The 22,952-nt window shown below is 39.7% G+C and overlaps 1 protein-coding gene across 2 annotated transcripts in view; it reads right to left on the reverse strand.

Moving 5' to 3' along the window:
- LOC107035824 (hemicentin-1) overlaps positions 1-10,807 on the reverse strand; it is a 77,207-nt gene extending 66,400 nt beyond the window's left edge. For both annotated transcript variants that reach the window (XM_029126057.1, XM_029126054.1), the window contains exon 1: positions 10,224-10,807. In XM_029126057.1, coding sequence (XP_028981890.1) covers positions 10,224-10,284 — 61 coding nt within the window. In that variant the 5' untranslated portion in view covers positions 10,285-10,807. The remainder of the gene's footprint in view (positions 1-10,223) is intronic.
- Between the last annotated feature and the right edge of the window lie 12,145 nt (positions 10,808-22,952).

Genomic DNA, 22,952 nt, shown 5'->3' on the forward strand with positions numbered 1-22,952 from the left:
CAGCGAGCTCAAGGAAATAGACGAGGTGTAATGGTATATATGCAGACGATGAGATAGATCGACAAGCGACCCCGATATTCCTGATATACCGTGGATGGGGGATGGAATACCCCAGACGGCAAGTAGAAGGCGCGATGAATTATTCACTGGAATAGAATACAATCGTTCTCCAGGGATAGGTGCCAGCGACGGAGAGGCAGAGAGGGTGAATGGATTGTGAACAGGAGGATAGTCGAGCCTAGCAGTGTCAGGGGTTTGAGAGGAGCAGAGGATGGAACAAATCACGGTGCATTAAAGTGAAGATAGAGACCAGCAATGCGAATGTGTTAGTGGTAATACCCAGAGTTAGGATTGGTAGTGGCCTGATATTCCTGGATTCACGGACAACGCCAGTACTATAGGATAAAACCGTAGACAAGCCGTTGGGTGTGACACTAAAACTCATCATGCTTCGCTCAATGAATCTTATGTATGGCGGTAGCACGTACAATCTGGTAACCATTGGTAAAACTGTTGAAGCCTCACACTGCATCGTGGCAAGCCTCTCGGTGATTATGGCATTTTACATTAAAATTTTCGTGTGATGTCGCGAAATAAACTACTCGCGATGCTCGTTCTTGTCGCCACAAGCCGATGTTTCGCCTCCGGAAGGAATCTCTATTCATCGAAAGTGCCTAACTAATGAGCTTTCTGCAAGCGTCTTGCATGAGTCTTGCAACGATTAAGGTTCTACGAGCCATCTTTAAAGGCTTGATTTCATGCAGGGAAATTGGAGTCAGGATGATTGTGGCCTGATATTCCTGGATTCACGGACAACACCAGTATTACAGGATGAAGTCCGTAGATAAGCCCTTGGGTGTGACGCTAAAACTCATCATCCTTCGCTCGATGAATCTTATGTATGGCGGTAGCATGTACAATCTGCTAGCCATTGGCAAAACCGTTGAAAGCCTCACACTGGATCATGGTAAGCCTCTCAGTGATGATGGCATTTTACATTAAAATTTTCGTATGACCAGGCGAAATAGAGTATTCACGATGCTAGTAGCCGGTGTTTTGCTTCCAGAGAGAATCTCCATTCATCGAAACTGACTAATGAGCATCTTGCATCAGTCCTGCAAGGATTCAGATTTGAAAAACTATTTTTAAACGCCTGATCTCATGGAGGGAGATTGGCGAGTCAGAGTGATAGTGCCACGATATTCCTGGATTCACGGACAACACCGTATTATAGGATAAAATCCGCAGATAAGCCTTTGGGTGCGCCATTAAAACTCATCATACTTCGCTCGATGAACCTTATGTATGACGGTAGCACGTAGAATCTAGCACACCGATGGAAAAGGTGAAAGGATTTAGTTACCGAGGCTTTTGAAGTATTAATTCCATTCGTAAACTATTAATAAGTGGTGGTAATAGTTAAAAGACTCGTTAAATCTTTCTCTCAGTGCAGCCATTGATAAAACCGTTGAAAGCCTCACCATCTGTCGAGGTAAGCTCCTCGGTGATTACATCATTTCACATAAAAAATGTCGTGTGATCTGTGGAAATGGGCCACTCACGGTCGTTCTTGATAAAATCCGTAGACACACTATTGGATGCAGCACTAAAACTCATCTTGCTTTGCATGATGAGGGTTGTATGTGACTATAGCAAGTAAAATCTGGTAGCCATCGGCGAAATCGTTGAAAGCCTCGCTGTGTGTCGTGGTAAGCCCCTCGGTGATTATTTAATTTACCGTCACAATTTTCGTGTGACCATACGAAATGGACTATCCACGATCCTAGCGTTTGACGCCACATCCTAGTGTTCCACCTTCCCCAAAGTGGATCTCCATCCATCGAAAATGACTAATTAATGAGCCTCACTCTGCATGTAATAATTCATTCCTAGTCTACTTGAATGGCGGCACTGCAACCCCGTTGCCTCGCATGAAAACTTTCAGGTGCCTCTATAATATTCCCTCTCGTCCCTCTCTGCATGCTTATAATAAACGAGTTGTTCTTCGCTCTCTCATACTCACCCCTCACCCATCCCCTTCAACACTCAAGAATAAGCATATATATGCTCACGAACGTGAGCTACCATCGTGGGTGGCTCTCTTTCCGTCCTCTGCACTGGCAAAACCCAAGGACTTAATTAAATTTTGTGAAAGTATGCCTGCTAATTGTACGATTCGTTGGTATGGGGCACCACACGAGCCCATCTTGCTGGGCGCTACAGTGAGAAATGAAGATAAGAGAGGATAGTGAAAATAAAAATTAACACATTTTATATTTAGGTTTTCTCATTAACATTTTTTTTCTTCTTTTCGTTTCGCGAAGTTTATTTGTTTGCCTTTTCCACCTCTTTCCAATCATCGAGCCCGCCAATATATACCCCGTACACGACGGATAACTAATACGGCCTCGCGTCAGCCATTTGGTGCAGTGACCTCGTCCAACTCGTACTTTTTTTTCTCTTTTCCCTCAACTGGTATTTTATTTCTTCCTTTCTGCTTTTCCATTTTTTGCATCTCTCTCGTTTTTCTTTTTATTGTTCCTCGCTTTTTTCCCTACTTTCTCTTCTTTTTCCTCGCGGAACGTCCGGGGAGGGCAATACTGCAGCGCGCGACGCCTGGCTCTCACTGGGGTGCAACGACATTCACGTATACGAAGACAAATACACACACGTGAGCTCATTGTTTCACACGAACAATGAATGGAATGTATTGGGAATTGACATTATTGACCCGAGATGTAGAAATTCCTTCAGGAGCATCCCTAGACTGATTCTTTACGATGTAAAAACACTTTTGAGAATCTCAAGTGTTGAAAATTGAAATTTTGTTTTCATGAAAATGGATTTATTCATTTACGTTCTCGTACTGGTATCAACTGCACTTGTAATTCATGTAAAATAATGCGAAATGTTTTCATTAATACTGAGGTAAAATTCAAGAATGCACAATATTGAATAACGTGAAACAGTGAGGGTAAAACAAAGTTTAATTACGTGTTGAGTAAGGGCTTTTGTGCTTAAAGCATTCGACAAGTTTCTGGAATAAATGAATGAGGCAAAGAATTACTGAGCCTCTCTGCACGGATGAACGTACGGGTTGGCTTATTGAGGATACTCCACTGAAAGTATACGGTTTGATGGTCGAGTCAAAGAGTGCGACGCGATTTTAATGCTAAAAGTTTTTGAGTAGCAAGAGAGAAGATGGGGAAAAAGAGGAGAAAGTATGAGGATAGAAAGAAAGTCAAAGGGAAACGACAGCAACAAAATTTCTTCTACCCCGTGGGCTGACGGGGGTATGAGAATGGAATATGAGAGACGTTGACGGGTGCAAGTCAACGTAAAAACATATAGGCCTGGTTTTTCCCCCCAACAAATAAAATAGATGTGACGTGCAAGTCACATGTATCTCTTTTATGTAACACATGAACGATCGATTTCGTGTCTCTGGCATTTATTGCGGATGTCGTGAAGGAGGGGAAGTGAGGGGGAGAAATTGGGATGAGTGTACTGACGAACATTTTGTGAAAAGTTCAAGCGTTTCTTTGGGCCAAATACGAGTGTTTCGATGAGGCAAGGCAGTGAGGAGGAAGCTGGTGAGAAGTTTTCAGGGGAGCGGCGGGCGGAAGAGGCGGTGGGGAGGGGCGGAGGGGGGGATAAAGGAAGAAATGAAGAGGAGATAAGGGAGAAAAGTGAAAAATAAAATGGCATGGAATTCGCCTCCTCAGACTGGCAGTAGATACACAAAAGACTGAGAACCGCAGAGATGCAACTGCAGTGTGATACATCCGCAGGAAATCGTACCGCCTGTCTTCTCAGCGGGCATACATGCGCCCCCCACCCCCTGGCCCGCATTTTTTTTCTCAACACTGTGTTGATTTGAAAAAAACATGTATATGTACAGCCATGCACACTTCACTGATCAGCGTATACATTGAATTTTTTTTTATTCCCTTCGAAAGAAAAACTATTCTGGAGCATATGAATGAGCCGGTATCCTCTTTTCGCAAAAATTCGTGCAATCTCGAACTCGGATATTGGCCTGATGAAATGCAATTGCGAGGGCATGGGCTCTGGGAGGGGGTGAGTGAAGTTGGGTAAAAAAGTAGTTTTATACCAGTTGAAAATTCTCCGTAAGGCACCTATCTCCCTCTCCCTCACTCACCCTGTACTCAGCGGTGGTATTCCAGGGAATTATTTTGGTCACGTGGAATGCGCGTGACTCGAGTGGAATGCCCCGTTTCACATCCTTATCTTTCGAGCCAAGCTTCCTCTCCGTACCCCTCACCAAGGATGAGAAGCAAAGGGAGGGTTTTACTGGGTATACGATACTTATAACGATAGAGAACGTGTGTATTTTTTTTTCTCTCTCGTTCCGGTGTTACGGTACACATCCCTTGTCTTGTGCCATGCAAAATTCGATCACCGGACTCGTGACTAACTTTGGAAATCCTGCGTCTGGGTAAGTGCTGGTTATACCTATAATGCGACGAAGAAAATGAGAAGGCAGACGACGCGCCGGGACAGCATTTCATCTGTTCATTAATTTCCTCACAAAGATGGGAGTAGTTGCCTTCAAAGGGCATGGCAAAGTTGTCGGGGGGAAGAGAGGCAAAAAAAAATTGAATAGAGGAAAGATAATGGAGGAAATTTGATTAAGGGAATTTCGTATTCCTAATAACATGCCTCAGCTTCAGAATAGCCTCATAATACTGGAATTTTCAGGTACAATAGATGAAAGAGACATGAGATGCTGGAGAACTCGACGAGAAATCTAATTTTTTTCACGGTGAAAAATCACGGTAAATTGGGGAAAGATATTTTTCTCTTCTCTCCACTGCATTTACTATTTCAGTGGGAGATTTTTACTTCCATAGTTTTCTCACTTACGTTTGAAGTGGTTGGTGGAGGGCTTGAGTACAGCAGTGGTATGATAAAGAAAAGAGCATTGGTGAGAGAGCGGCAGAAATTTAATAAAATTGTCGCGTGAAAAGTCGTGGTCCATGGAATAGTACAGTGCATTGGCCGCAAGGGAGCGTACTGAATTGGCGTAGAATGGAACGCAACTCCGGGGGGTGGTAGAAGTTTGGTGGGGTAATTTGCATTTGCCAGTGAAATCGAGGTCGGTGTTGCCCACGGGGCGCCAGAGAATGAGCCTAGAAGCGCTACTGCACTAGTCACTCTCTCATTGCTATATTGGGTACTGTACATGACGTTTATATCTGCAGTCACCCATTGCACTGATGCCTCTTCATGAGAACTGTAAAATTCAATGCCATTGTTTTGAGTGACTAATTATGACTTCTTCTTTTATGATGACCGATCGATTGCACGCGACGCCCTCAATTGGCACCTGAAAACCGCTTCAAGAATTTCAAGTGGTGAAAATGGAAATTTTGGTTTATGCTGGATTCATCTCCATATTAATCATCAGTGAATGTGAATAATGGAAAATTGGAGCAAATGAGTATATAATGGGAATTCGTGAAGTTTCGATTAATATTTCATCTTCCTCACACGGGGAAAATATAAAATGAAAAATTGCAGTGTGAACATTGTAATTGGAGGACACCGAAATAACTTTAACAGTTAATTTATATTGACGGAATTTTTATTTGTGCTACATTAAATTTTACATTCTACCATTATTCTACCATTTTCTTCTATTCCGACTCGCAATTTTCACTATGTTCAACAATAAATTTCGAGTGTGGCGGGTATAGTCCTCGATTACTATGCTCCCATAGTAAAAAATGATTTTGGAACCAGCAAATGCAAGAAAATGATCGATAAAAGTTGTAAACCATTCTCGGAACGGCTTAGTCCAACCGTCAAAACATCAAATTGTAGTTTAATATTTACGTTATGATAAGCTTGAAATTTTGTTTCCATGAAAATGGATTTATTCATTCAAGTTCTCGTACTCGAATCAAGTTAGGGTATAAATCATGTAGGATAATGCGAAATGTTTTCATTAATACTAAAGTAAAATTCAAAAATACACAATATCGAATAACATGAAATAGTGATGGGGAAACAAAGTTTAGTTACGTGGTGAGCAAGGAGTTCTGTGCTTGAATTATTCGACGACAAATTTGTGGAATAAATGAATAAGACAGGGAATTACTGAGCGTCCCTCGAAGGATGAACGTACGAATTGGCTTATTGAGGAGACTCCACCGAAAGTACACTGAGAAAAAAATCTAATATATGAAACATATTTACTTGGGACAAGTAATTTTTCTTCAATCGCTTAATTCTCCCAGGCATCTCCACTCACGTGGACCGAGAAAGGTCTCATGCTTTAAAATATTCTTGCACTCAACTATGATTTTCTCGCAAATGAACTCATTCAAATCGCGCAGAAGAATATCCACTAAAAATCAGTATTCTGATTCAGTAATTCTTTCACTGAATTACATTTCGCTCCACAATTACCATTCGTATAGGAAAATTTGTCGCGATTTTCGAGGTAATTTCTATCCAACTTTTCTCTCCGTGTAGTTGTCCTCTCATTGCCATATTGGATACTGTAAATGACGTTTATATCTTCATTCACCCATTGCACGGGTGGCTCTTCATTAGGCCACTAAAATCCAACGCTTTTGTTTTGAGTGACTAATTATGAGTTCTTTGTTTACGATTACCGATCTATTGCACGCGGTGCCCTCAATTCCCACCCCCCATTTTTACCGCCAACTCACAATATCAGTCGGTTACGAAGCGCTAACGGGCCCACTACACCGAGCAACTTAATCCTAATTGAGCTTAGTCCGGGAATAGGAGAAGAGAAAACCACCAGACGAAGTGACGGAGAAGGAGAGAGACTGAACGAGAGGAGACGAGCCAGAGGGGTAACATGGTAGTTCAGCTTTACGGGTATGGCAATGTTCCGTGGTAGAGTGTATAATGCCGCTAGCGTTTGGTGAATCGAGTTGGTTCCTCAGATCTTCAAAATCCCTACTTCCTCGAGACTCGGCGTCCTATTGAGGGAGAATATAACCCCGAATCGTCTGTTATCCGCTGGTCTCTTTGTCCAACGCAAATGATATAAAAAGAAGAGGATCACAGCTCTGTGGACTAAAATAAGAGAACCATCACTGGTCAAATCTGTTCAGATTTTAGGGGAAAAAAGGGGAATGCACAGGTGTGCTCATAGAGAACTTTATCGCATGTGTGGAGGGAGGATTGAGAGCACTGGGAAACCCTTGATATTAAAAGAATTGGGGTCATTTTGTATATGCTACTTGGTGGACTTTTTAATAGTATGTTGTGCATCAAGGGCGGAAAGTCATGTTTTCCTCGCTCGAGCGGCACATGCCATTTTTTAACATGCCTGCCAAAAAAAGGAAATTTCGAGTAAGAGAACTGCACCATGAGGCAAAATTGATAGTTGAAGGATGCAAAATTTGAATTTTATCCGTAAGACCATTTGATTTTCATATTTAAGGAAAATAAAAATTATCACAAGGGATTTTCATGCTAATTTTTGTAATAAAATAAAATAATTAATAAAATGATAAAAAATTTAGCCTGTAAAACTTGACACGTTCATTTGTTTACAACGAAGCTTTCGAGAAATATCCGATAATTTTGAAGGTCTGGGGTACTAGAACTGATAATTTCCTCAATTCTAATTTTGGCCGAGCAGATTGCGGTGTTCGGGGTTAAGTGACACTTTCACCACAATGCAGGGAATATTTGTAAAGCTGGGAAAAGTTGAGAGGTTACTGTGGAGTTATTAATTCTCCCGTAGCCCGGTGAATTATCAAAATAAAACTAATGTGAGGGTTCACGGGACTCTGAATGCAGCACTCTAACTTGTAAACAGGATTGAGGAAATTATCGTATGTAATACAGCAAAAGTTTGAAAATCATTAAGTATTTTCCGATAAGTTCGTTTGCATGTAGGGAACTTTGAGGAAAGTACCTGACTAATGTTGAAGCTCAAATGGTATTCGGAAGACAAAATCCATCCGTCAGTTCCAACCAGGGGTTCACTCGACCAGGAAATCTTTTCTTTTCCATATATATATCAACATGAAAAATTACCAGCTGAATTAGAAATTATCAGTTGAATACCGTGTTGACTATATAAAATAACAGTCGAATAGTGCAATTCTATTGGCTGAAATTTGCATGGGAAAAATTCTCTATGCAATTCAGGCTACTCTGCCAATTTTTCTCTTACAGTAAACTGCCGATCGGGAACTTGATTTTTTTTAATTACCCTGAATTTATTTTCTAATCGCCCGACGAAATCGAAGGAATTCTTCTGTTTCGAACTTAACAATTCTCGTTGAAGCTACGAAATTACACTATCCCATACACCACGACAACATGGAGAGCCCATACAAACGTACGTCATGCGTGAAACGCGTGGGAATTGTTCTCGGGTTTCAAACAGAAAGAGTGAAAGAAGTATGCCGTAGAAGCCCCAACAAACACAAAACGTGAATAAAGAGGTTAATAAAAGCATAGCAACAAAGCATTCAAAATGAATTGATGTATTTGTAATTGGTTTCCACTGATAAAATCACATATGTATCAGCCGGCAACTGCATTAACCCACTGATTACAATCATTGGAAATCCCAAGCGTTCCTTTTAATTTGGTTGAATTGAGGTTCCATAACGAAATTGAAACGCATATTTAAAAGAACATTAATGAACAAAATGAAAAAATTCAAAATACGGTACCCCACAGTGGTAAAATAATAAAATTTCGCCCACCGGCTCCCCCTAAGAGCGGTGGTTTCATTCTTCCGATTACACCAGGTGCATAAGAGAGGGAGGAGGGCTTCATAGAAATAGGTAAAAAGTAGTAGAGAGGGAGTGAGAGAGGTAAAGACAAAAGAGTGAACATTGCGGGGAAAAATAATTGCATCGATAGTCCTCTCCGCAACGCGTTGGAATAATAAGCGCACACTGGGATTACTCGCTCGCATTCTGTTCCCAGGGGCATGATCCCTGGGTTCTGGCACCACCGCGTCGTATATATAAACTCTCATGTAGCTAGTTCTCGGTACGACCCTCTTGACTTTCTCTCTTCCTCTCTATCTTTCTCACTTGTACCCGTAAAACCCGACAACCGAGCTCTGGTGAATACCCGTTGAGCGCGAAAAACTCCGCTTTTGATTATTATTATCGTGTGAATCTAGGAGTAATTATTTCCGTTGGTGGTAAATGTTTCCTGTGTCGCATTAATTCATCCATATCTGTATAGATAGAGTGTGCACGGATACAGGTTTGAATTTGGACTAATGTACATTGTACATGCGTTTACCAACCCCTCTACAACTCTCTTCCACATCCCCCTGTCATTTCTTAGGCCACTTTGTGTACAATCCACTTGGGGCACACTCGCCGGCGAAAACAAATTCCACTCCAACTTTTCTACCCTCACCAAGCGAGATTGATAAGGCGAGTTTAATGACTCGCAGCACAGGGGGAGGCCAAATGGAGCAATTTTATTATACTTCAACATTTCAAAATGAGAGATTGTCTTTTTTAAAATCCATCTGTAACAGCCTCATAGGGCTCTTTAAACCGCATGCATAAATTTGTGTGCTAATGGTATCTGTTTTGGGAATGCGAGGGAGAGAGCGGCGGCTGTGGGTACAGAAATAACATTCGAATTGCGAATTGTGGTAGGTCAAATCCTACTGTTTACACATTCAAATGGCTTCATATCTCCACACTCCCCTGCAATTCTGTCGGAAAAAGCTAAACTACCAAGTTTTCCAGAGGCATCTGTTTGGAAATGAGAATTCGCATTATAATGCATGACTTGACAATCAATCCAGCGCTTTAATCGTGCAAACTGTCCTCTCCCCCCTCTAAACGTCAACTGCAGCAGTTATAGCGTTAAATCTGTGCACCTCGGCGTCTGCTCTTTGCCGAATGAATTTCAACCGAATATTTTAGTAAATGCTATCTGAAATATTCAAAATTTCGTTTGGCTGTGTGCGTCGATCTTCTGAGAAATATATATAGAAATGAATTCCGTGAAAATGCTCCGGCCGTGAGGATCAAATATATCGCTGATGTCTGGTTTCAGTGGCAGGCTTTTTTTATCCTCCAACAATTTACTCCATTCCACCAGGTGACGAATTGTTTGCACAGAGGTGTATACTTTTTTCCTTCATCATTGTTTTTTTTCAACATCGATTACACGGATATATCGTGATAGCATAGATAGACTGTATTGAGGTGAGTGTAACTTACCATTCACACAAAGTGCCAGAAAAATCTGTACGAGGACTAGGTGAATAATTGAGGTGGCCATTCTATACTTCTCAGCAACCACTGAAGCTGAATGAGAGAGTCACAATGGTTGCTCTCGTCTTTCAAAGAAAAGCACAATTAAATAGCTGTATGATCCTCCTGAGATGAAAAACACAGGGGACTAGGATACTTCTCCACAAAACATGTGGCTCGATGGGGTGGGGATTGAGAATACTCGGGAGAAATTCAATTAACCCTGATGTACTTCACAATTTAATTCACACAAAACTAGCAATTGATAAGATTCATCGAACATTTGAAAATGAAATTAGGATGCGATACACGTTGGCACTGATGCAATTTCACTAAACAAATTTCTTCGTACCAAAATAAATCCAAGAAACTGGGTAAAATTAACTGATAAATAAATATTTCCTCAGAACGACAGTGATAACTTGAATCATATTATTTGAAAAATGCTAATCGTGCAGTGAATGATAATAGTCTTCGTGAAAGTGTTCGCTGACGGGTGTATATTTAGCATGGATTTACACATGCAGAGTGGTGCAAAGCGACCAGTCGGGGTATAGACCCGCGGGCGACTGACTGACACGGCGAACGTTGAAAGTGCGCTTGCCTCCCCGAAACTGTAAGGTTCGGTAATATTGCCGGCGCGCACCTGTCGTACCGTGGGTCGCTGCGCATGCTTCCGTGGCACACGCAACTGTATCTATCCCTCTGTCTCCCTCGTCCTTGCCAGCAGAATTGAGTTTAGAATGAAATAAAAAAGAAGAAAGAAAGAAATTAAAAAGAGGGAAAAAGAGGAGAGAGGAAGGTGGAATAAAGGGAGGCAAACTTGGGTTGTGCCTATAGCCAATATCACGCAAGTATATTAAAGTAACATAGTAGTTTCCGTGAAAGAGCGAGGAAAAGCCGTGGGTACGTGGATTATCAAAGGAATCCTTGGGGGGATTTTATTCGATAGCCTTTGCACCTCATGAAATGTTATAGAGCACAAAGAGCATCTTGAATGAGATTAAACGGATGAATGACAGAAATGATATAATAAAGAAAACATTTATTTTACTAATAAAAGATGATGACTCTGAACAGCAAGTACGTAAACCAATAGAAGTCCTTGTTGTAACGCTTGTAAGTGAGGTGGAAAGACTACCTTGTTAACCACCTGATTCGAGTAGGACGAAGGGGAATGCTCCCCTGAATGGGGCTTGTGCGCTGAAACGAGTCCGCTCAAGTGATACGTATGTATACAGTGTGCATGAAGAGAGAGAGAGAGATTTGCAAATCCTGTGCTTTCCACTGGCTGTGTAGATACATTCAGCATTGTTCCTGGTATTTCCTCGTTCATGATAGTAGGTACTTCAGCTTTTTCTATTATACACATCCACTGCAGAGTATTATCCCTTTTCACTCAAGTTGAATTAATTAACGGTCCAGTGAAAAGGAATATCGATTGATTAATTTCAATTCACTTTGATGATACAAAGTATAAGGGGAAGGTAATGATAATCAAATAGGATTGGGTGGAGAGTAGAGGATGAACGATAAACTTGAGTATCTTCGCTCTATACTCAGACATACTTCTCTGGTATTTCTACTCATTCTCCTCCTCCCTCTTGCCCTCTTTACCTCGTCGTTTGCCCCATCCAACCATTGCTGGATTCGACTCGAAAGCTCTCTCTTTTCCAAGGAAACTCCGTCAACTTCGAAATGAACCTCGTGCTACGGAACTTTTGGAGGTGAATAGTATTCAGTGGAGGGACCAAGGCGAATGAGAGCATACTACCGAGAACTGCAGTACACTATCCGTGAAGCTGTAGCTGTGCAGACGATACCTACCATAAGCAATGGGAGGTAAGACCTGGCGAGGGTAAACGGAGGGTGCGAGGGGGAGTTTTAGGGAAACAGAGAGTTGAGATCGCAAAAGCCCATGTGCGGGCTTCCACGCAGCTCAACTTAAAACTATCGTTGTTGCATCCCTCTGCTTCCCCCCCCCCTGGTGTATACCCTTCTAGCATCTGCACCCTTCGGTTTTCCACCCTTGAACGTATTACCTCAGCGTTTATTTACGGTAATTATCAAACGGAGCGTAAATCCAAACGTTAAGCTATGGCTCCGGGGAAAATGCAAAGTTTGTATTTTTTCGGGTTGTTTGTTTATGCGATTTTGGAGGATTATTATTTGTATTATTTGGTATTGCAGGTTGAATTCACAATTTATGGGGGGGGGGGAAATCGATGGGGAGATGAGTATGCATTAGTCATGGAGTAAGCGGAGAACTTCTATCCCGCTTGGTGGAAGAATATTTTTCGATCTATATTTATTTATCCACCATAAGTTAGGGGGTGTAGTGGTGTGCGTCTGTGCATTTTATGCATATCTGGAATTTTGCCTGAAGCTGAATGGAGGAAAAGTGACATGAAAGATATGCGGCAACTGATATATTTGTTTTACCGTAACATCTCTGTACATGTTGTGTATCTCTGTTGCTCCTTCTGTTGAGGCTGTCTGGATGCAGCTCGAGAATCACCGAATGCCTGTGCAAGCATAAACTCGGAAAGGCATGAATCCGTTGGGAAATGTGGCACAGATCGGGTGCAGAGACGAGTGACATAATTATGAACAACGATTGAGTCATCGGAGTTGAACAATTCTTCACCTTCGGTCGCAAGTTAGGGGATATTTTCGTTGAGAGTTGAGACTAGGTCACTGTTATATAAAAACGTATATTCAATTCTGGGATAAGACGGCAAAGTGAAGGAAAAAAGGGCTGAAAACATCGGAAAATGCTTGAGAATCCCATTGAAACTTATTGAGAATTGGTAAGTAGAATGAATCAACGATCCTGATCGTCAGTTTGTTTCTCCGTTTGCTTCCAATAGAGAGTGAATTCCGAACAGACGAAAAGTTTTGCATTTCAAACTACCTCTGAAACTGGTAAGCAGCTTAGAAAGAATCGGGCCACGGAAGCGGGCGCACACTCAGCCGCAGGATTTTCCACAGGATGAACACTAGACTAAAGGCTCTCGGAAATACCGAAGAAACCGGAAGTACAAGTACGTTGAGTGTACGATAGTAGCCAGTGGAAGAAATAAAGCATCGGAGAGAGTGGCCATTTGCTAGTAACAAGTAAGAACTTGATACAGATGTATAACCCTTAGTGCGAGGATTCTTAATACCCTACGGGGGATTTGTCCTCCAATTAATTCATGATACTCGGCGAGGTATAATTAATAACCACTACGAGAGGTTTATTTTTTTGTACGCAGACTGTTGACACACTTTGATCATACCTTATTCTCTTCTTTGTAATATCGTTTAAATCATCTATTCGCTGAATCTCATGCCGCAGAAATCGGGAGTACAAGCACACTGAGAGTACGATCGTAGCCAGTGGAAGGAATAAAGTATTGGTAAGAGTGGCCATTTACGAGTCGCAATCAAGAATATGAGACAGACGAGTGAGCTAGGAACCCCGTAAGGAAAGAATTCTTAATACACAGGGAATTGATTATCCCTCCGATTAATCCATCACAGATGAAGAAAATTCTGTAGTCGACATTGGTGGAGAAATCTTTACATATGAGGACGTCCACATGAAAAGGGACCACTTTATCGATTCTAGTTCCCGAGATATTCACGATTATGTGTCACCAGCTCCGATCTGCACCAATGTTAAATTGTTTTTCCCATCTTCTCCAACGACGTTATTTTTGGCCCTATGAAGATCACTTTGGGCTCAAAATGTGCGGAATTTTATCAATATTATCAGAGTATACATAACACCATATCGACAAAGTGGTCCCATTTCATGCGGAAGTCCACATATATTCTGAAAGTAACCATTGAATTATCATCAATCAAAGATAAATTACTAATTAGATTAATTAGGACTTTACCTAATGAGATGTGATTACGTATCACATCTCATCGGAGACGAACTCGGGTGAGGCTCTAGCATTTTGCCGAGCCGAATTTCTAGTCGGAACATTGCGTATTCGATCCTGGGCATATGTTATGTCCCGATGGACTGCTGGAGGAAATTTAATCTCAATTTTCTTGAACGGGTTTTGTAAGAACGGCCTCTAGGTTACCGCATTTCGGGTGCAGGACTATAGTCTCGTGATGAGAAAGGAGAATGAGCTACAATTACGTTGAGATTAGAACACAGAAAATGCTCAAATGTTACATCTGGGTACAAAATTTATTATTCCAATTACCAGACTTAGAAAATCATTTGTAATGTTATTAGCATTAAATATTTCTCCAATTCTCCAAATACAGCATCGAGACGATGAGTTGTATCACTGATCCGGACAACGCGGTCTGTCTCATTCATTGTTACATTCGTTCTGAGCCATTTTCATTTGTGAGGAACTTGATTGATATCATAATATATTTATGAATGTCAATCCGTATGCATAAGCTATTGTTCTCCGTTAATAATTATTGTCTAGAAGAATTTGAAAACGGTTATTGATGATATTTGACTTTATATCTAATCAACCCAAGCTTTTAAAACGCTGTGCAAACGTTTTATAAAATAAATGACACGATTCTCTCATATTTGATGATTAAATTTTCACTAAAATTAAAATATTAATTTGAATCACATTATATTAATCCGATAAAATTTTTCATCTCCAATTTTTATTCTTTGCAATTTTTTAAATGTGTTCTATCACAATGTGAGGATAGCAATTGAATTGATGGGTATTCTTTCATTATTTGAAAAAATATATCAATTTTAAAACTTTCCGGAGACATTGAAAAATCGAAATTTTTATTTCCTTGCGAATCGATCATCATTCCAACAAAAAGTATCAATACTCTCATTATTTATCATAAATATCTCTTCATTTGAAAATGAGAAAAACGATTCCCACAATTTGTATACTACAATGGGAATAAAAATCCAATAAATGTAATTTAATCTAACCGCAAAGAAAAATTGGAAAGAAAACAATACAATAAATTAGTATAATATAACATAATCTATAGCGACGGGCGCGAAGCGCTCGTTCGTTAGTTTAAATTAAATATTAATATTAAATATGTTGGGGTACTCATTTGTTTCCTCTCTTTTAAATAATAATTTAGGCTAATTGATGAATTTCGGACCGGATATTTCATTTTAAAACGAAATGCACAAACAATGATACGATGGAATCAATTATTTTCATTTCAACTGTTCCAAAACATTTTCGTTTATCCATGAACTTCTTCACGAAGCGTTCATTCGCCAAATGCTGGTTATAGTGAGATAAAAAATATCAAACTATGTCAATATTCATCGAAACTGGTGCGATATTGTGACTATTGAAATTCAATATCTTCCAAGAAAAACTTGGAAATTACTGGTCGTCAACAGTTTGAAAATGTTTCCATTCATAAGCAAAGTTTTCATACCCATTCCATAGAAAGCCTGGCACTTTGCCCGATCGCAGAAGCCTGATTAATACTTACGATTTCCACTTACACATTCCCACATGTTAATGGCCGCGGAATACTATTAAATGGTGAGAATGAATGAAACGTATTAAATTAGGGGGAGAATTATCCTAATGTGCTGACACGAGTGGAAATTCTTAAGGGCGAAGAAAGTGAGGAGCAAATGGGAGATGAGAAGAGTACGGACAGCCGAGGCAAATGGTTTAATCAACGGTGCTCGACGTAGCTGGAAAGTTGCCCTCGAATTACGAGGGGGAAGGAGTGGAAGGATGGGCGAAGAGATTGGACTGGTACCATCATTTCAGGCATGTTAGTTGGTTATAGTCTCATGAATTCAGGGTAGTTTGCACGCACTTCTGTGATCGCCATTAGGTAGTTGATTCAGAGTAGTGCGAGGTGTGTCATCTCGGTGGAATAAAGCCTCAGACACTCTCAAATCACTACTTTTATTGGGAGAGAGTGAGGGGGCAATGGGTGCTCTCGTTTTTCAAAGAAAAGTACAATTAATTAGCGGTTGGATCCCCTTGGGATGAAAATTCAGGGGAATATGATACTTCATCAGAGAATATGTGGTGAAGGGATTAAAAATTCTGGGAAGACGGTCGGTTAGTCCTGATTTACTCCATTAAAGGAGAGTAATCCCTCGAGTTACACCAAAAAAGGATGGAACATCCCCAGGCACGGATAGAATATTTTCACCCAAAAAAAGTCCTTGATTCAAGTAATTTTTCTACGGGATTTAAGAAGAAAGACAACGATCCAGTCCACCCGAGTTCCCGACTCATTCTAGGAATAAAAAAAAGGTTGTTTTAGGAAAATTGGTGTCAATCTGAAATCTAATTGAGTCAAATTAGGAAAGATGAACAAAAGAAAAAAGTTTTGATTTTTAAGTTGACAAGCTGGATCCTAGTTTATGGAATCGACTTGAAATGAGTCGAGTCTCGAATTAATTCAGTCATACTTGGATCAAGTAGTGGCTGCGGATTGAATCAAAATAGTATATTCCGATACGACTGCGTAAAAGTGTTTTTCCCACGAGTTGAACCCCATTTTTCCCCTCAATGTGTGGGAAATGTGATTTTGCGCACACGGAATTTTACGCACAAGTGATAAAAAATTTTTTAGGCATCCTACTAGGGACAACTCATATTCGGGTTATTTCACCCCCTAGATTTCAGCCTAAAATAGTTGAAAGAAAATCTCCACCTTAATCAATTCGCTGCCTAAAAAATATCTATATGCATAACCATGCGGTTAAAATCTATTAAAAAACTCAAAATTAATAATTTTATTAATTAAATAGTAATTTCCATTGAGCAAACACATGTGCAAGGAAATCTGGAGTTCGATGGAAGTTTCCGTGATAAAGGGTCTTACCTGGGCCGCTGAAGCTACGTCAATTTCATCAAACTTCTCCAGTACCGAAACTAATCCTAAGGAGTTGGCGTTAAAATTGCCTGACAACAAACAAACATCTACCACCAGTTGAACCGCAACACCGAAAGACAAAATTTGCGAGCTCCAACGATGTTATTCCGAACAAATAGAGTTCTCGACACTGAAACTTTTTTATATTCACTACAGGGATATTGTGAGCGGGTCGCAGTGGATCCTCTCGCCTTTCAAAGAAAATCACAATTAACTATAGCGGTGTGATCCTCTTGAGAAAGAATACACAGGGGGAATACGACACTTCACGACAAAATATGCGGACGGGAGACCAGGGGAGGGGGGAAATATTCTAGGAAAAAAGTCATTTAGCCGTGATGTACTTTATAGGTGAATCAATATATAACTCAAAGTTCAGTGAATTTATTTCAAAGTTAAAAATGGTTTTCGGTTCTCAGCCTCAATTCTCAGGCAGGGAACAATGCGCAATGAAACACGATCTATTACAGTGTTGGAAGAAAATTTAAACTCCATAAACAGTTTGATAATAACTTCCACGAAAGGAACATTCAATTTGATTTGGGGGGAAGAAATTTTGAAATTAAAAATTTCATTAAAAATTCAGCGGAATTCCGAATTTCTGAATATGCTGTTAAGAAAATTTAGCTGAATTTGCTTTAAAAAAACCTTGTATTCGATTTAAGGGGAAGAAGTCAATGGAATTTCAAATTTCTCTGAAAATTCCAATAAAGTCCCATTTCTTTAGCCGCCGGAAGATGAAAATTTCACAATTTACATGAATTTTCAAGTGAAAATGAATATTCACTGCCAAATTCCTTGAAGTTTCAGTGGAAATGTTAGGAAAAATGCAGTCAAAAATTTTCAAGAGTGCATCGGGAAGACGAGAACTGCCCTAATTACTTGAACTTTGCATCACCATATGGACACTCAATACCAAATCACGCTGAATTTTCAATTAATTGAAAATGCAGGAAGATATTGCACAGTACTTCGCTTTCCATTGAATAGAGTTTATTAAAATTAAATGAGACGAAGCGAAAAATACAAACGGAGATATCAAAACTACGGAAATGAATGAATTGGAACACTTGAGCGACGCTAACTTCAGAACAAGGCATAAAGGGTAGAATTCAATTAGAGCAGCTTCATTCATGACTATATTTACCCAAATTCCCTGATTTCTGTTCATTTTCACGGAATAGTGGAATCAAAATTAACAGTTCTCAATGTTTTCACGAAATTGCGAATTCGCAATGACATAATTTCAGTACAACTGTCACTTTAATCAAATCTTCATGAGGTGTGCCGGAAATTTCAGCCAAAAATTTTCAGCAGTGTATGTACTAAAGCCAAGAATCGGAATACATTGGCTGTGTAGATAAAAGCACAAAAGCCAACTGAGGAAAAAGTACACATAAAGAATGAAAGTGCGAGGTATGTCATCTTGAACGAACGAAGTTCTCGACACTTTGAAACTTTTCTTTTTGATATTCTACCTCTTTCGCAATCACTACAGTCGCGTGAGCAAGTCACAACGGATGCTCTCGTGTTTCAAAGAAAAGCGCAATTAAATAGCAGTATGATCCTCCTGAGATGAAACCCCGGGGGAATCGTGATACTCGGTAACAAAACATGTAACGATTCAATTAACCGTGATGTACTTCACAATTGAATTCTCACACATCTTGAAATACCTACACTGTTAACAAGTTCCTGTTAACAAGGCTTCTTAACTATTAACGCAATGGATCAAGTCCTTGATTTAGTGGTGCTTTATTGACTCCTGTGGGACCACTGAAGGTGCAGTATCCCGGAAAATTCGAGGTCCAAACTGGACGTGAATGATGCGCTTCATCTCAAGAGTAGCTATTTTAAATGAAGGTGTTGATTTACAACCCTTTGAGTGGTAGCAATTCCATAGGTTCTAAAACAGGATAAACAATTCGTCAGTTTTTAAAAATATCTCTCCCATGATATTCCACCACAAAACATAACAATTCAATAAAGCCAAAATTTGAAATTCATACAGTTTATCGATTATTTGAGAATGTATCGAATGAAATGCCCCTGGCGTGGATTCGATTTCACAAAACAAAAAATTCCTAATAGCAAAAAGAACTTGGGAACAGAATTGATGAGCACACACCTCCTAGAGCTGATGATTTTCATTCAACAATCAAATTTCTACAACAAAAACTATCAGAAGTCAAATAATGGCTCATTAGAGCAGTTGATTGGAGCTAATAAAAAATTTCATCTTGAGTTCCTACCACTCTTAAACATTAATTTTAAATGAATGAGGTTTCGTTCAGAAAAAGAGGATGAATAAATACGCAGGTTCAGTAAATAGTTCTACTATGATACTTCACCACAAAACATCACCGTACAATGAATCAAAAATTTGAAATTCAAGCAGTTTATCGATCATTTGAAAATGCGTTGAACAGCTGAAATGCCGCTGGCGTGGATTCGGCTTCACAAAAAAAATTCTAATAACAAAGCAAACCATGGAAACTTGGGAACAGAATTGACGATCACACAGCAGCTATGACAAAAACGAGGTGAGAATTCGAATCACCGCTCATCAAAGCAGTTGATCTCAAGTAATAAAAGATATTTTATCTTGAACGATGAAAGCTCCTGACACCTTTAAAGATTTATTTCAGATGAATGAGTTGGTTTACAGCCTTTGAGAAATATCCCTCTGGAAGGTTTCGTTCAGAAAAAGAGGATGAATAAATACACAACTTCACTAAATAACTCGATCATGATACTCGACCGCAAAACATAACAATGCACTGTAGGCCAAATTTGAAATTCACACAGTTTATCGATTATTTGAAAATGCACTGAACAGATGAAATGCCCGCGGCGGTGATTCGATTTCACATAAATTCCCAATAGCAAGCAAACCATGGAAACTTGGGAACAGAGTTGATGAGTACACACGTCCAAGAGACGATGATTTTCATTCAACAATCAGATTGCTACGACAAAAAACAATATAAGAGCTCTAATCATGGCTCATCAAAGCAGTTGATCTCAATTACTAAAAGATATTTTATCTTAGACTAAGAAAGCTCCTGACACTTTGGAACATTTGTTTCAACTAAACGAGTTGATTTACCTTTGAGAGGCATCACTTTCAAAGATTTCATTCAGAACCCCTGGATAAGCAGTTTTTCAGCTATATTAAATAGCTCTACCGTAATACTTCACTTCAAAACATAACAGGTAACGATAAAAAAAAACATAACAGGTCAATGAAGCTAAAATTTGAAGTGTTTGCGGCCTGTGATACATTTGAAAATAAAATGGAGATGTGAAATCCTCCTGCATGAATTCGACTTCACCAGGTACAAAACCTTGCAAAACAAACCATGCGAACATAACAAAGATATGTTATCTTGAACGAAGACAGCTCTTTGCACTCTCCGACGGCTATTTTAGATGAATAAGTTGATTCTGCAGTCCTTTGAGAGGCATCCCTCTCAAAGCCTTTATTCATCATTAGTAAAACAGGATAAACAATATTCAGCTTCATTAAATAGCTCTGAAATCCTGCTGAGATGCAAACAACTCAAATATTTTCACATGAAATGAAAATGTCGAATACCTCATTAAACTGATTTCTCCATATAAAAAACAAATGTTCCAGGGAAGCAACGAACGAAAATGTTAGAACTTGATCCATCTCTCATTAAAGCAGTTGATGCGAGGTAGTAAGAGCTAGCTTCTATTTCCGATAAATCAGTTTCTCCTGGAGCCTTCTGAAAGGTATCCCTTCTGAAGCGTTTATTCAGCGAAGGAGGATAAACAATTATTCAGCTTCCTCCTCGTATTCGTTCAATGCCGCTGAGTTTACGTTCAGCAAACTCACCTACTCTTTGTCGTAATACTCTGTGTGTTGTGATGCAGGTGAACCCCTCGGTGAATGATTTAGCTACGTTTGGGACATTGGTCAAGCTTTCGAATGCTGGAAAAACAAGAGAAACGAGGAGGAACCTGGCAAGTCGTAAGAACATAGGACCGTTGAGGCAGCCATGTATACAACTGGGTTTGGCCTCGTGGGACTGTATTGTGTTCTTCGTTCGTGTTTGTGCCACTGTCTTTAGTCCCTTGACAATTTTATTTTCATACGCTTTCCCCGCAATTTTTCTTCTCCAACAATTTATTGTACTTGTTTCAATTTTACTGGGATGGGATAACAAAAAATCCCCAGAATTGAATTGCTTGGAATGTCAGGGGGTAAAAGCACTGTTTGCATTTTAATACAGAAATTAGGGGAGAATGATGAAACCAATAATACATCTTGATGGATGAGTTGCGTTGGGAGTAATTTTTTCGTGTGACATTTGTTGGACGAATGACAAAGTACTATCCCCACGACTGCCTGTATTATCATAATTTTATGTAAAATGCAACGATTCTGGGATGCCGTATCTGGCGAGAGAGAAAGGGGAAAGAAAAGGAGATAAAAGTATACTTCTTTTTAGTTCCCTCCAGCAACGAATCAAAAAGTAAAATGACACTACCAACATTTTCAGAAAAATAACTATAATACTGTATTGTAACGTATATATTTCTTGACACAGTGTGGAATTCACTGAATTCACTGCAAAAGTTTATTGATAACTAGGGAAACTTTTGAAATTATTCTTCACATAAGGTGCTGGGAGGAAATGGAATCGATGAGGGGTGAACGGAAGAGGAGAATTCACACAAAGTTGAGCAAACTGTATGTAAGTTGTTTACCGTTTTCACTCTGATGCCCCACTCGATTGTTGGAATTTCATTCAAAAAGTTATAGCTGAATGTTGAAAACAAAGTCAAGTTACGTATAAGAGATTTTGTTGCAGTTGACACTCACCATTGGAGCAAACAAGAGATGACTTCCTATATTGAGAAAATGGATTGCTTGTGGCTTTTGCAATGTACATTTGTAGACATGAATGTTGTGCTGTGACACAGCTATTCGAATAGTTTGGAGACGAGTTTTATCAGTTTTGTACGAGGAAATTTCGTTTCAAGCGATGAAAATCAACGACTGAAAGACCTCAACTAAAGTGAAGAAGTGGGTATTGCAATTATACGAGGACTCAAGTCAAATAAAACTTTAAATTCAGTTCCTGGAGAGTGGATGAGCACTGGGATGCAGGCGGTGGATGATAATGAATAATAAACTCATTACGAGTTGAACATACTTCGCATTTTCCGAATACCTAGTTAACTTTACAGCGCAATATTTAATGTTCATTGAAATAAGTCAATAATTCTTTCTCGTGAAAATACATTATCATTCGTTTATTTAAAGATTGCAGCGTGAATCACCGTCGGTAAGAGGGTGCCCTCGACGAAATCTTTTTCATCCGCTGAGTGTAAAGTAACACTGTTGGTTAGTTATCAACGAATGTTTTCAAAGCTTCGGATGAGAGTATCGCGTTAGGCCGTCGAGGGCGTCATGCGGCAGTCATGATGTCATTATCCTTCGATTCAATTCTACTAAAAGTTCGAATTGAATCGATCTCCTCTATTATTGGAATTATGCTCCAAATGATTATGAGATTCATTCCATTAGATTGTGTACAACCCAATTATCTTTATTGTCAATAATTATAGCTCAGTTATTTATGATGACGGAGACTGAAGTAACCTCGCACAATTTCATGATTTTCTTCTCAGCGCGAGTAAAGTGGAGCACTGGTTATATCCCTTTTATAAACGGCGGGGCACGTTTTAGGTGATGGACACTGACTAATTTCATGTTTCTATTGTGGATCAGCAGGAAATGGTATTCAATCAAGACATTTTCGATTGTATCTCACTGCAGACATTAAATGTCGACAG

Source organism: Diachasma alloeum, unplaced genomic scaffold, assembly GCF_001412515.2.
Source record: "Diachasma alloeum isolate Michigan unplaced genomic scaffold, Dall2.0 Dall_scaffold_00176, whole genome shotgun sequence".
Classification (NCBI taxonomy): Eukaryota; Metazoa; Arthropoda; class Insecta; order Hymenoptera; family Braconidae; genus Diachasma; species Diachasma alloeum.